At 27.4% G+C, this 15,538-nt stretch overlaps 1 protein-coding gene across 1 annotated transcript; it reads right to left on the bottom strand.

The window, feature by feature from the left end:
• Positions 1-13,440: 13,440 nt before the first annotated feature.
• Positions 13,441-14,712, bottom strand: LOC105138967 (transcription factor HEC2-like). The gene has a single exon (XM_011045233.1). It carries the CDS (start codon positions 14,343-14,345, stop codon positions 13,551-13,553), a length of 795 nt encoding a protein of 264 aa, XP_011043535.1. The 5' UTR covers positions 14,346-14,712; the 3' UTR covers positions 13,441-13,550.
• Positions 14,713-15,538: the final 826 nt, after the last annotated feature.

Here is a 15,538-nt window from a genome sequence, read left to right as displayed (position 1 = left end):
AGCTTAATCACCAAACCAAGTTAAAAATAAAAAACTTTGCCCGATCAACTTCGATGGCTTGGTTTTATTTATGCAATAATTATCACGTTTAGCAACACAATGACCTTGACGTGGGGTCTAATGGTCTGGAAAAGATAAAATTAAAGCAAAGAAAATAAAGGAATGATTCTATGGGGGATATGATTACAGATTTCTTCTGCTTGTTCACAATATTGTATGTCCCTATGTGCGTGAGTGACCCTTGTGAGTCACATGGCTTGCCGGGTTTGTCCCACCAACGGGAATTATTAAAAGCAACAAAAGAAAAAAAAAAAAAAAAAGGAAGCTGCCAAGCACCAACAAATCGACCATATGGAAAACGATTTTTAGGAACATAATTTGTTTTGTCCAATTCATTTGATACAGTACCGCATGTGTAAAAAACATGGCAAGGATAGCTTGTTTAATTAATATGCAAGTGGATGAGGCATCGAGTAAAATTACGTAAATGAGTTATATTAGGCATTTTACTGTTCATTCATTGTTTATATTTTTTTCATCTTTTCATTTTTTACCTTCGGTTTATTTCATTATTATAATTTATTTTTATTTGATTTATTCCTTACACGATGTATTTATTTGAGATTGGGCTCTATAAGTTGATTCAAGTTGCTTGATATAAGATTTTCATGATGTAAAAAATAATTTGAATTTTTTATATTACAAAGAACTAAAAATATAAGAGCTAGAATTGGAACAAAGAGTGAAAAAAAAAAAAAACAACTTTATTCTTTTGATTAAGAATAAAAGTGTGTTTGGGAGTGTGGTTGCTATTGTTTTTCAAAGTGCTTTTTACTTAGAAAAGTGTGTCAATAATATTTTTTTATTTTTTAAAAATTATTTTTGAGATCAAAATATTAAAATGATTTGAAAACATCAAAAACATATTAATTTAAAATAAAAATAAAAATTTTAAATTTTTTTAAAAGTACTTTTGAAACGAGTGCCTAACATACCCTAGACTATGCACGAAAACTTAGAGGAGAAGAGGGGAAAAAAAAAGAAAAAAAAGAAGGATTGATTGCGAGAGCTACCTTATAGCTACGTTGCCACCACATGCCACTTTGAAATTAAAAAAAGCCTCACCAAGACAATTTCAATGTATAGAGTGTCAAGGAAATCGTATGTGCTGCTTTTTTTCTTTTTTTTTTGTGTAATACACCTGGTAGATTTTTTTGTTCTTTTTATTTAGTTTAATCATTGATTTTCTAATAACTTTTTAATTTAACCCTAAATTTTATCTTACTCCAAACTAAGGAACACCCCCCCCCCCCCCAATAAATCTCTAATAACAATTCAATTTGGTCTTAAATGTCATACCACCTGGTCTTAATGAAGGCCCATTTCCAAGTGAGAGAAGAAGAAAGAGGAAAATAAATTAAAAGACTAATATCCAACCAAGTTAGCTTGTAGTAGTTACATTTATGAACAGATTATAAATTTAATAAGTTAATTTAAATTAATCAGAATTGATGTAATATATCGATATCTTAAATGGGATTACAACTTCAACAATGCTCTATTTCGTGTCAAAATTCATTGAAATTAATGACAAGAGAAATTAAGAATAAATGGGCTAAATTTACAGCCTTCTACACCTTCTCGCCTCGTGAGCAAAAAGGCCTTTAGCTGGCCTAAAAATGAGGAATCATGTTGACAAGTGCCGCATGTACATAGTTATTATTAGATAGCATGCCCACATGTGAGCTCATAAAACAAATGTGTTTGATGTTATTATAATTATGAATTAATATTAGATAATAATAAAAATTAAAAGTGTAATGAAATCAATATTTTATGATGAAAAAAAATTTATGTTGATGATAAAAAAAACTTAAAGATTGAATAGAATAGTTTGGGTTAATCTACAGTGTTTTGCGAGAAAAAATACAGTGTTTTCCCTATATAATTTAGCTTTTTTGTTAATAAAAAGAAAAAGAAAAAGTACAAAGTTAAACTCTCTACTAGCTCAATATTAAAAAAAAATCAATAAAAATAATTTAAAAAAACTCATGAGGGGAAACACCGTAGCAATCCATAGTATTTTGTGAGGAAAGTTACAATGTTTTTCCCAATAAAATCAATAAAGATAATTTAAAAAAAAATTATAACAAAAAAACCATATAGGAAAACATTATAGCAATCCATGATTTTTTAAAAAAAAAATATTACAAAACTAAATCTCAATCAACTTAATATTAAAAAAAATTGACAAACATAATTTTAAAAAAACAATTATAACAAAAAAAAAACATATTGAAAAAACTATAACAATCTATAGTGTTTTGCAAGGACAACTATGGTACTTCCTTACATGATCAATAAAGATAATTTTAAAAAAAATCATAAGAAAAAAACCATATAGAAAAATACTATAGCAATCCATAGTTTTTTAAAAAAAAATATTACAAAACTAAATCTCAATCAACTTAATATTAAAAACAATTGACAAACATAATTTTGAAAAAAAAATTATAACAAAAAAAACATATTGAAAAAACTATAACAATCGATAGTGTTTTGCGAGGACAACTATGGTACTTCCTTACATGATTTAGCATTACTTATAATTATAATTCTTAACCAGCTCAATATTAAAAAAATAAAATTAATAAAGGTAATTTTAAAAAAATCATAAGAAAAAAACATCATGTGAGGAGACACTATAGTAATCCATAATATTTTATAAGGGAAGCTATGATGCTTTCCCCCACATGATTTATTTTTATTGTACTTGTAATTCTTTATCAACTCAATATTAAAAAAAAAAAAATCGACAAAGATAATTTTAAAAAATCATAACAAAAAAACACACACAAAAAACAATGTAATGAAACACTTTAACAATCCACGGTGTTTTGTGAGAAAAACTATAGTTGTAATTCTCAACTAACTCAATATTAAAAAAAAAATCAACAAATAATTTTGAAAAAAACAATAACAAAAAAAAACTATGTGGAAAAATAGTACTGTAACAATTTATAGTATTGTTTTTTTAAAAAATTAAAAGCTAAATTTTTAATCAGCTCAATATTAAAAAAATAAAAATAATAAAAATAATTTTAAAAAACCCAAAAAAACAAAAAAAATCAGTATTTTCCCCGCAAGTTTTAATGATATTGTATCATACCCTGAAATTTAAATTTGTTCTTCTTTCTTCTCACCTTTATCTCCATGTATTCATTGGTTTTTTGGCGCGGAAATAATGACAATGTCGTCTAGGTCCCGTCTTCAAGAAGCAATGGTCAAAATAAAAGCAAAGGGATATATATACATGTTGGTGGATAACACGTTCATGGAAAATTAATTAATCTTTAACATAATAAGATGACATATAGTTTAACATGTGATCTTGGCGTGTTGGTCGTTGTTTAATTATTTTTCACTGCACGTTTTCATGTATTTATAGGTCAATAATTACAAGATAACAGTGTGAGATACAGCATAGAACGAGAGGTCGCAAAAGAAGAAAAACACTTGGGTAATGTTTGGTTCATGAAATCTAAAATCAAAATGATTTAGTAAAATTAAATTCCAGATATTATTGTGTTTATAATTTGCCTCAAAACTTTTTTTTTTTCAGGAGCATCAGTCTCTCAAATCTCTTCGTGATGAGCTTATATCTAAATTTTGTTGGGCTAATCAGGGTCTAGAAATTGCCTGAAAAATTAAATTCCTTGTGGAATGAAATTTTTTAATATATTTAAATTTGTAATTTATACCGAGAGAAATGATGTATAAAAAAATTAAAAAAATATTTATGTAAAGTAAAATTTTAATTATAGGAACCATGCTCAGTTATTTGATAAATCCAAAATATTTATGGACTCTGTGGCTTATTTAAGAGGGATGCTACCTTTAATTGATGAATATAATATGGAAGCTATCAATTGCAGTGTATAATATTGTTATTAGTAGAGAGATTAGCGAAGGCTCCAAAAGTTTGTCAAATATGGAAAAAGTGTGCGCGGGCGCATTCATGGTGCGTGGCGCTGCTTTTTTTACTCCTTTTGAGAAAAGTCAATGCAGACTTTTTTCACGATATCATCAAATATACTAATGAGGGCCGGGCTCAAATAAGATGAGTATTGCTGTTTAGGTTGCAAGGCAACAAAACTTTTTTTCATTAGTTTCAAATAGGGTCCGGCACAAATTGATGGTAGCATGTAGGAGTGATTATTTTTGGATCAATTTGATTTTTATAAAAAATTAATAAAATTAGTTTTGATAAAAGTTAAATTAAATTAGAATCCATTCAAATTAATTGATTTTGGTTTAATTTTTTTAGATCAAAAACTGGTTCAAATCAATTTAATTTAGTTTGGCTCGGTCTTTTAGTTTGATTAGGTTTTTTCAGTTTTTTCTGTTTGGGTTTTGTTTAATTTTTTCAGTTTCAAACTTATAAAACCGAATTGAACAGGTTAGTTTTTTAAAAAAATTAATTAGTTTTTTTTTATAACTCGATTTTTTCAGTTATTTTTTTCTAATTTTCTTGATTTTATCTATTTTTTTTAGTTTTTTGGGCTCACCCCTAATATTTAGTATGCCACAAATTGACACTTTAATTTAACTCGATGCCATGATAAAAGCTTTTTTTTTTTTTCTCCTTTCAAAATTTAGGATTTTTGTCAAGTTGATGATTATAATGACACGAAGATACTTAAATGGTATCATAATTATAAAATTAAATGAGTTGAGAATCTTATACTTGAGCTGCTTTTTTAGAATAATTCTGAAAATTATTTTTTTTAAAAAAAATATATTATTAAGAAAATAGTCTTGATGAAAGAATGTTATACACACGCACTCTAACTTTAGTGGGTGTGAGACATGTTTCCATTTTCTTGCCTCCATCCTGGTTATGGCAGCCCGTCAGCTGATAGAGATGGACGACTACAAAAAGCCCATTTTAATTTAATTTCTACTTCGTCTTCCAAAGATCCAAAGGTCCTTTTCCATGTGCGCAAGGTTTTCCACGAGAGGAAAATCTAGGGTCTGTTTAGGCCCAAGATATTTCGACCCTTATGACAGTAATCTGAACTTACAAATCAATTCATGGCACAAAATAAGAGTGGTTCATTTTAAACTATTTTTTTCTTTTTTCTTTTTTCTGAAAAAACAAAAAAGAAAGTAAAATATTAAACCACATCGATGGGTTTTTCATTATAGCTCATCTATAATAAAATATGTCTAGAAAAGAAAAATATTTTTTTAAAAATCAAGTTAATTTTTTTTTAACTAAAAAATATTTTTTATTGATCAGAAAATATTTTCTGTTAATCAACTTTTCTAATAATAAACAAACACAGAAAAATTTTAAAAATAATTTCTTAAAAAATAGTTTTCAGAAAATAAACATGATTTAGAGCTATAGTTAAATTACTTTTTTATTCTTCATTTTTTATTTTTTAAAGCTTTACTTAAATGATATGATGATATTTGCACATGACTAATTTGTAATTTTTAATTTTTTTAAGGGTAGCACCATCTTTTCATTTTTTTTAATAATAGTGAAATTATTGTATTGCTCTTAAAGAGTAAAGAATGAGAGGTTTTGTCCAGAGATTATATAGTAATTTTAGCTTTGTCATTAAAAGTTGAATTACATAGGTATTATTATTATGCAAAATTATTAAATTTAGCTTCAAGAGCTTGATTATCATTTCCTAATGGTTTTTTTTGTTATTGCTATTTAGTCTTAGGAGCATTTTTTTAATAATTTTATTAATAGTTGAATTACTCAATTATCCTAGCCATTTAATTTTTTTAACTTTATTTTTAAGGGCTTAATTGTAATTTCATAAGGGGTTTTTTGTTATTATTGCTTAGTCATAGAGGTATTTTACTTTTATGAAAAATAAAAAAAAAAGTTGTTGACACCTACTTGACATGTGTTAGCTATCCTTGCTATATCGTCTTTGAGTAGTGCGTGTGGAGGATAACAATAGTTGAAATCAAGCTTTCACCACATTATTTGATGTGTTTCAACATCCTTTTTCTTTTTAGATAACGCATGTATAGTAGTGAGATTTGGTTTGATGTCAATTGGCTTTTTCTTTCTTGTCTTTTCTTTCTCTTTCCTCCTTAGATTACGTGTTGGCTATACAAAAAATTATATCAATCCTTCAATTTCTTTTGATTAAGTCCCTCTTCTCTTAATTTTAATTATTTTATTTATATTAATTGTTTCTAATTGGATTTTATTTTGAATTCCATTCCTCGTCGTTTGATTTTGTTGGATTTTTTTTTAACTTTACTCTCATTCTTTAAATTGCTATTTTTTTCAATCATTTTTTTAATTGATTTTTTTTAATTTCATCCCTAGACATTTAATTTCATTTAAATATTCCCTTAATATTTAATTTCAGGTGGCTTCTATCTTGAATTTAGTAATAATTCTTTTAATTGCTATTTATTTTGTTTTTTTACCTTTTTTCCTTAATTTTATACATTATTATTTGTTTGTTCAAGAATCTTGCTTTTTTATTTTTTTTAGATTTGATTTTGATGGAGTCACTCTATTCTCATGACTGTGGCCATAGATCTGAAACATTAATTTGAGTTGACTTTGTTTTTTTTTTCTTAAGCATTTTTTTTTAATTTTTTTTTGCCGGTATTTTTTTGACTTTGCTATTTATAGGGTTATCCCAATTTCATGTTCTAAGTCACATGTTTGATTTATTTACCTTGGTTAACTATTGGGTTCACTTAAGATTTATATATGTGTGTGTGAGAGAGAGATATTGGTAGGTTTTCATTTTTTATATTTTCCCGATGTATTTAGCCTTTTACAATTTTTTTTTTTATGGTGTATGTTTATTTAGTTGTTTTCTTTTATATTTATTATTTAAGCCATAAGTTTTTTTAGAATGAATTTATAATTTATTTATTTAAATAAAAAAGTTTTGTAAATATAATCAGGTAATTATCTTATCTTTACAATTTCTTTCTTAGTTATTGTTAATTATTTTTATTTATTTATATAAATGATTATCGATTTATTTAGCTAAATGATTGGATATATTTTCTGATTGATATTTTTAATTTTTTAATTCTAAAAACCAAATTGGAACAACCTGTATGCCTTATTTTAAAAAAAAAAGAATTATAACTTCCATGCCACATTCATGATTTTAATGTTTTTTCAGTTTTTTTATGTTTTTTTAAATTATTTTTTTATTCTTTACACTTGAACTATTTATTTTATTTTTTATTTTTTTTTATATATATTTTTTTTATCTTTATACCTTTTGTTTTGGAAAATTTATTCTACACAGGCTAAGAAAATAGTATTTTACTATAACAATTACAACATTATTTTATTTTCTATATTTGTTAGCTATGTTAAAAATTAGTTGAAAATTTTACATATTTGTATCAATATATATATATATATATATATATGATTTTTATTATATTTTTTACTTGATATGAAATAATAAGTTAATAATATCTATATATAAATTCTTTTGAGTTGAAAAAAGATTATTCGACTCGTAGATAAATAAGTTAAATAAATATACTAATATTTTTTTATATTTATTGACATAAATAGTTCTCTTGGGTATTTTGATTTATAATTAGAATGTAAAAAAAATTAAAAGTTTATATATTTATTTTTTTGTTTTTTATCAAAAAAATTATCTAACTTGCGGGCGAACCACAGAAACGTAACCAGTAAAATTTTAAATTTTAAAGCACGTTTGGCCAAGTTGTCTTGTATTACACTTTGTTGTATGATGAAACACTCTAAATTGTTCGTTAATAAAATGTTACGTTATGAAGAAATTAGCGCAACTATTTAATAAATAATTATATTATTTGACTAAAATTACTATTTCAAAAATTTATTAATAAATTAATATAAATTATTTGAAAACATGACAATATTTTTATCAATAAAATAATAATTCATGAGTAATAAAAATAAAAAAAATAATCAAAACAAAATACAGTATTTAAAAATAAAAAACAGAAGTATAAAAATATATTATTATTTTTTATTTATGTTATTCAATTTTATTTTATATTTTAAATAAAATAACCATCCTTCCATATCAAAAACAAATTACTTTCAATGTTTTTTTAAGGGAAACTAATATATATCTTTAAATCATTCTTATAAAAAATAACCTTTAATTTTCAAAATTATTCTAAAAATAATTAATAAACATTTTTTAAAATATTTTAAATTACTTTACTTTAAAACAAAACGTGTAAAAATCAGACAACTAAGGCAACACCTTCAACCCGTATCTATTCGGAGCAGAGTTCTTCCACTTATTCTCATAGAACATATGATTAATTAAAACATAAATCATTTTCAATTCATTAAAATAATTTTTATTAATATTTTTGTTTATTTTTGCATGTTACTATTTATTTTTGAGTTTCAAAAACAATTAAATCATTTTCAATTCATTAAAATAATTTATATTAATATTTTTGTTTATTTTTGCACTTTACTATTTATTTTTGAGTTTCAAAAACGATTTTTTTAAAAAAATTAAAATTTACAATTTTTTCTTTACTTCAAATTAATATTTTTTTTGGTATTTTTAAATTATTTTGATGCGTTAATATTAAAAATAATTTTTTTAAATAAAAAATATATTATTTTGATATATTTAAATAAAGTACTTTAAAAAATATTATTTTAATTATTAATATTATTTTAAGAAAGTAATTCATCTCACCTGGCACAAGGGACATGGACATGGGTTGGAAGAGAAAGAAAATAGATCCGCGTAGAGAAAGCACCCTGCCAAGATCTAATCCAACCAACCAAATTATTGCCCCCATTCACATTATATTAAAAATAAAATTCATATACGGACTTACTTTTGAGTTCTCATTTTGACCAATCTGCATTTTATTATAGAAGCACCTCCCCAACATAATTTTGCCACCTCAACATTCATGTCCTACAGTAGTCTTTGTTTTTTTTTTTTATTAACGTGGGGTGTCCGGGCCAGCTTGCGCGCACCACGACTAATCCTTACGGTCCACTGAATACCCTGCAAACCCAGCAGGCAGGTAAGGCAACGCGGGGCTGACAGGCGTGCAACTCTAGGGCTCGAACCATGACAACGGAAGGAGCGAGACTCTTGCCACTGCTAGGCCAAGTCCTTGGTTCTTTGCATTCTCGATTCATATACACCATACGCTTACAAAATTAATTTATAAATGCATAAATGACTTCAAAATTTGTTCTTAGTCGCAAATTAAATTTTGAATCTATTCTGGATCGAAGAACCAATGTGCAAGGTGGTATGTGTAGGACAGTATAAGAGGTAAAAAATAAAATAAAATTGTACAAGATCAATGCATGCGTATATATAGTCTCTTGGTCTTTTCTCTTTATCCTGTCGCAAAGAACACGAGAACTTATCCTATGAAAAGAGGTAAAGAACATGGGAACTTATCCTATGAAAAGAGGTAGATGGGTATGAGAAATGATACAGATTGAATTATAGAGTGTGTCAGGGAGGGGGGATGCATTGCACTTGCAAACTGATTCATGAAAAAGGGGGTCTACCCATCACTAAAAATCAAAGCCAATGTGGGAGGGATGTTGGAATTTAGGATTTGTTTGTTTTTGTGTTTTAAAAATATTTTTATAAATAAAATATTTCTTAATATATTTTTTATTTTAAATTAATTTTTTTAATATTTTTATTTCGTTTTGATTTGCTGATGTAAAAATAATTTTTAAAAATAAATAAAAAATTATTTTAATATATTTTTAACCTAGATCTCTTTATCCATTTAACTGTTATTAAATTCTCGAGTCTATCAGTGTACACTGGGCCTATTTGGTAGATGCGGTTTGACCATTCTCCTCTTGATTTTTTATTGGTTTTCTTAATACCCACTTTGGTTTGCTAGATAAGAGGAATGGCTTTTAGTGAGGGATGATCCTTGAGACATGAACACTACTATTATTCGACCCTGCCTTGGGAGGCAACCTACCTGCCCATTCTCTTTCAATGAATGCTTAAAAAACAAATAAAAGTTCTCTCTCTCTCTCTCTCTTTATTTTATTTTTTAATCTTTGCTTTTCTTCCTTTGTTAGGAGAAAGGGGTTACAATCACGCTCGTGTTGATATCTTTTTCTCAGAAGGCTTTCATTTTTAAGAGCAAAAATCATTTGCCAACCTTGCATGCCATTTTTTAAGAGCAAAAATCATTTGCCAACCTCGATCGCATGCCAGAACATCCATGGTTATTGTTGTCGCTCGATGGAGAATAAGTTCCTAAGGTTCTTTTAGGCTATAATAAAAGAAGCTCAGATTTATTTATTTTTATTTTTGTTTTTAATTCAGCACTGATCATCCTGTTTTTCAAAGTGTAGAATGTGAAAGGCAATGCTCTAATTAAAGTGGTCATATATCCAATCCAAGGTGGTAGTAACCTAATCACCTTTAACACACACACACACATATATTATTGTCATTTTCGTTAGTTAAGACATTACCATTATCTCAGCCCACGTAAAAAACATATAGGAATATATTGGAAAAAAAATATTTTTCAAGAAAACTATTTTTCAAAAAAAAACTTTTTTCCAACAAATAAATGAGTCTTAAATATTTAACTTTTTATTGAATTTATATTGGAATACCTCAATTCTAATTCTATCTATTTAAGTATCTCAACTTTTGTTTTATTGTTTTCTAAGGCAGCTCTTCGTAATAGACATTAGAAAAGTGATGGCATGGTCATTATTTCAATATCCTATGTCGCAAAAGAGTGAGACTGGATTAGGAAAATGAGAAAATGAATTAAATAAAAAAATGAATTAACATTGTTAATAAAATAAATCATGTTAAAATATTATTAATTGATAATTGATGATAGAGATAAGATTATCTCTCTCTCTCATTACAATTACAAAAATGATGTTTAATTCGTGGTGCTGGTGATTCTCGATTTACCTTACCATTATGGTCGATGTAAGTGATTAGTGTGATAGAATGAATTAAATTTCAAACTTGTTTAATTTCATCTCTCTCTTTTTCTTTCATGAATGACATTTTGAATTTTGTTTCTAAAACATGTCTCTTATCTCTAAAGGTATTTAATATTTTTATCAATCATTTTATTTTTAACTTATTTTTTATTTTATTATTCTTTTTTCATAATATTGATTTTTTTAATTCATTTTCACAATATTTCACTCCGAACCTATTTTTAATAATGTCATTGTTCTTTAATCTCTATCGTGAAAGAGTACCACATTAAAATAAAAATTTGATAAAAGGTTTGCTACTAAATACACATCTTTTTTTCCAATTAGCAGTACACTAGTAGGTGTTCAATGTTATATTGCTGGCTAAGTTAATTTTTCTTAACATATAAAAAAATATTTAAATGATGATAATTTAAATTAATATGGGTTAACTTAATAATATGTAACCTGAGATATAAGATAAAAATAACAAAAAAAATAATTTTTTTAACAAAATTTAAGATCCAATAACCTCGTATCAAATGATGGATATGAAAAAAATTAATTATAAAAAAGTAACATAAAAAACTCAAGTCAACATGTGTTAACTTAATCAATCTGCAACCTGCAATATGAAATCAAGATTAAAAAAATTAGATTTAAAAAAAACCTAGCAAAAAAGACCGAAGCTAAATAATAATAATAATAATAATAATAATAATAATAATAATAATAAAAAGTTATAAAAAACCCAAGTTAACTTGAATAACCCATATTTAGGATGACCCCACAAAAAAAAAATGAAAAAATCATAATTTTCAAGGGTCAATAATTTAATGTGAAATGATGAAATTAAGAAAAGAAATCAATTTTATAAAAAAAAAACATCAAGAGAAAAACCTAAGTTGACCTAAATTAACTCGACTAATTTGCTACCCAAGATATAAGATTGAGATAAATTAACAAGAAAAAAATTAAGTGGAACAAATAATGAAGCTCAAGGTCTAATAACTCAAATATCAAATGATAAAATTGAAAATAAAAATCAATAAAGAACCTATAAAAAAAGATCAAAGTTAAACCACGTTAATATTCAGATTCAGTGACTTGGATCATGACATTAGAATTACTCTGTTGAAAGCTAGACATAAAAAAACACAAACTAAAATTCTATATTAAAAAAATAATAATCAAAATAATAAGGATCAAATAAAAATCAAAAGAAAAAAATAATTAGGGATTAAATTAAAAAAATTAAAAAAAGAATAAAAAAAGACAATAAAAAAATATGAACTAAAATTTGATAAAAATAATCAAATGAAATAATATATTAAGGGACAAAGTTGAAAAACAAAATAAATCAAGAAAAGAGATAAGAAAATAGCAATCAAAAGAAAGTGGATCAAAATTGAATAAAAAATTAAAAAAAATAAAATGATGAGAAATAAAATTGAAAAAAAATAAAAAAAAGGTAAAATATACAAAAAAAAAATAATTAAAAAAATAAAAATCATATTAAATAAAAAAACTGAATGAAATAAAATACCTAGCATTGAAATTGATGAACACATGCTCCACAAATATGAAAGGGATGATACGTTGCTCTACACATAGTTATGGACGACTAATTTTTATCACCGAACATTCCCGCATGGGCCGCTCCAAAGGCGTTAGAGCACTATACTTTATAACTTTCAACATGTTTTTAATAATATTTAATTTTTAAAAAATACCAAACAACTTTTAGGTCAACCTAAAATTAACAAAAAAGAACAAAAAATCATAAGGAAAAGCAAAAACACCCTTGGAATCATATTTATATATTTTTATTTTAAGGGAATTTCATCACTTTATTGTTTTTTTTTTAAAAAATAAAAAGATGAAAAGGTCCTTCTATGCAATTTTAGTTGGTTTTTACTTTTAAGGGTATTAATATAATTTTATTGTGAAAATACTATGGAATAGACAAAAAAGACCCCTATATCAAATATATATATATATATATTAATTTAATTTAATTTATTTTTAATATTTTTAAATTATTTTGATGTACAGATATTGAAAATAATTTTTTTAAAATAAAAAAAATATTATTAATATATATTTTAATATAAAAAATTATTTAAAAACTAAGCGTGCAGAAAAAACTGCGTCTATAATATATGCACGCACGGTCATGAGCTGGAAAAAAGACGTCCATATCGAATGAATGAAAATGGGAAAACATTTTTTCGCTTCAGTTTCTTAATAAGGTTACACTGTGAGGAAGTAATATCTCTATCTGTATATAAAAATCCGTAAAATCTTGCACTGGATTTCGTTATTAGTATTTCCTAGTCCATTTTTTTTTGCCTTGATAAGCCTTAGATCATGTGATTCTGATTCTCCTGCAGCCTTATTTAAGAGAGGAGGAAGATTTCACAATTTCTTTTTAATTAACGAGCCAGGAATATAATGGAAGCTGAATCCTTTGACACAATTACAACACACAACAAGATAACATCAAAATCATGATTAGTTACAAAGACCCAAAAGCAGTGCTAATGATTAATCCTATCTCTCATCTTAGCATCTGCATTGTGTCCACCATATTAGCAGCAGGCTGACAATTCTTTACCAAAGAAGAGTAGCCCACATTAAGCATTGTCACCCCTGTGAAGCCAAAACCACCGGTGGGGGTATTAGCACCAGCTTGTTGTAAAGATTGCACTTGCTTCTTCAAGAACTTGACATAATGTATAGCCTCATCTAACATAGAAGCCGTGTCCATTTTGGTGCCTCCTGGAACTAATCTCTGGAGAATCCTCATCCTCTCACTTATTCTTTCTCTTCTGTGCCTCGCAGCTACACTTTGCGGATCCTTAGATATCTTGACATTCCTTCTCTTTGGAGGCTTTACCGATTCCGGGTCTATATGTATTGGTTGCATTGCTGCTACATAAAAGGTCATATCTCTAATTGCTGCAGTGGAGTTTTTCTTCTCTATTGAAGACAAGAAGGAGTTTGCACTGGAGAATGGAGTACTATATTTGAATTTGTTGGCCATCATATTGTGCTGAAGAGGTGGTGTCATTGGTTCTTGGATTGGAGTGCCCATAAATGGCATGGAGCAAGGAGGTGGATTTATGAATGGTGGTGAAGAAGCATGTGGGTTATCATGATAGATAGGTGGTGAAGCTACAATACTAGTAGGATTTCCGTTGGAGAATTGGATTTCTTGTAGTATTGTTGATGTGTTAGTAGTGTTGTGGAAAGGCTCACTGCAAAAGTCAGGAAGCTTTGCCATCTGCATCATCATTGTCATCATGTCTATATGTTCCTCTCCTGATGATGATTTCATCATGTCCACATCCATTGAATATAACACTCTTGAAAATCGCCCCCGAGGTATCAGGAAAGAGAACAGAAAGTGTGTTAGTGTATGTGAAGAGCTAGGGAGGGAATGGGTTGATAATTGGGATATATTCACAAGCTGAATAACTTAGCAACAGAGGTATAGAGGAGCCGGGAGAAGAGAGGCCTAAGAGAGAGATATTTAGGGCTTCGTTGCTTGAGAAAATATTGTAGAGGAAAAGGAGAAAGAAAAAGACGATAAAAAAAAGTGTGTAAGATTATCTCAGAAACCAATCACCATTTTCAGTAGGGTTACCGTAAGTGGCCGGAAGGCTTTATATAGCCACTTGTATGCTATATTTTATTCATGCAAAGTCGATTGAGAGAAGAGACTCAGCTCATTTAAGATTGAATTTATGATTTTTGATAGTGACCGCCCATTATGGAGGGCTAACCAGAAGATAATACACTCAAATCCATCTGATCTTTACTAGTGAGAAAAATCTCTACTACAACTATAATAGATCAATGGTAAATAGACCTTTCATGGATTTAGGCCCACAAAGTAGAGGGATAGGATTAAAGGGATCTGGTGCATGAACCACTTAATTTGAAACTTTCTTCTATGGCCCCGTTAAGTGCTTTTGATTTTTGAGGGCAACTGTGCAAGTGCATTGCTTTGCCTTGAAATTTTACATTTTTACTTAAAAATGACACAAGAAACCCCACCATTCACATGCAATGTGTCAGAAGAGCAACCAACCAGAACGCCCCCCTTTGACATGGGATGAATGACCCCCGGCCGCTGAAGAACTCCGGTGTGGCCAGTGGCTCTAGCAGATACAGACTCAAATTACTGATGAAGTGGGTTAGCCGGTTAGGGATCATTAGGGACCTACTATACCACAGACACTGATGCTGGGGCTCACATGCTTCCTCTGTGGCACACTTTTCAATGTAGATTAATAGCTGAATGCTGATGCTGTAATTTCTAGTGCAAGTACACAAACTGATCGTTTTCTGTACTGTAATTTCTAGCTGCTATATAGTAATTGCCTTAACTTTAGTGGAAAGTAGCATTCAGTTTTCATGGAAGCGCAAATTTGGCAAGGATTTTATCAGAGGCTGTGGAATTTGATTTAGTGCGGATAATAGAAACATAGTGGTCCTTTACTTTGATCTTGAAAATGAATAGGATGGTCACTGTTAAAGACG

This window comes from Populus euphratica, unplaced genomic scaffold (assembly GCF_000495115.2).
Source record: "Populus euphratica unplaced genomic scaffold, PopEup_1.0 scaffold188.1, whole genome shotgun sequence".
NCBI classification, from domain to species: domain Eukaryota; kingdom Viridiplantae; phylum Streptophyta; class Magnoliopsida; order Malpighiales; family Salicaceae; genus Populus; species Populus euphratica.
The sequence above is the reverse complement of the archived record's forward strand: the minus strand, read 5'-3'. Positions and strand labels throughout refer to the sequence as shown.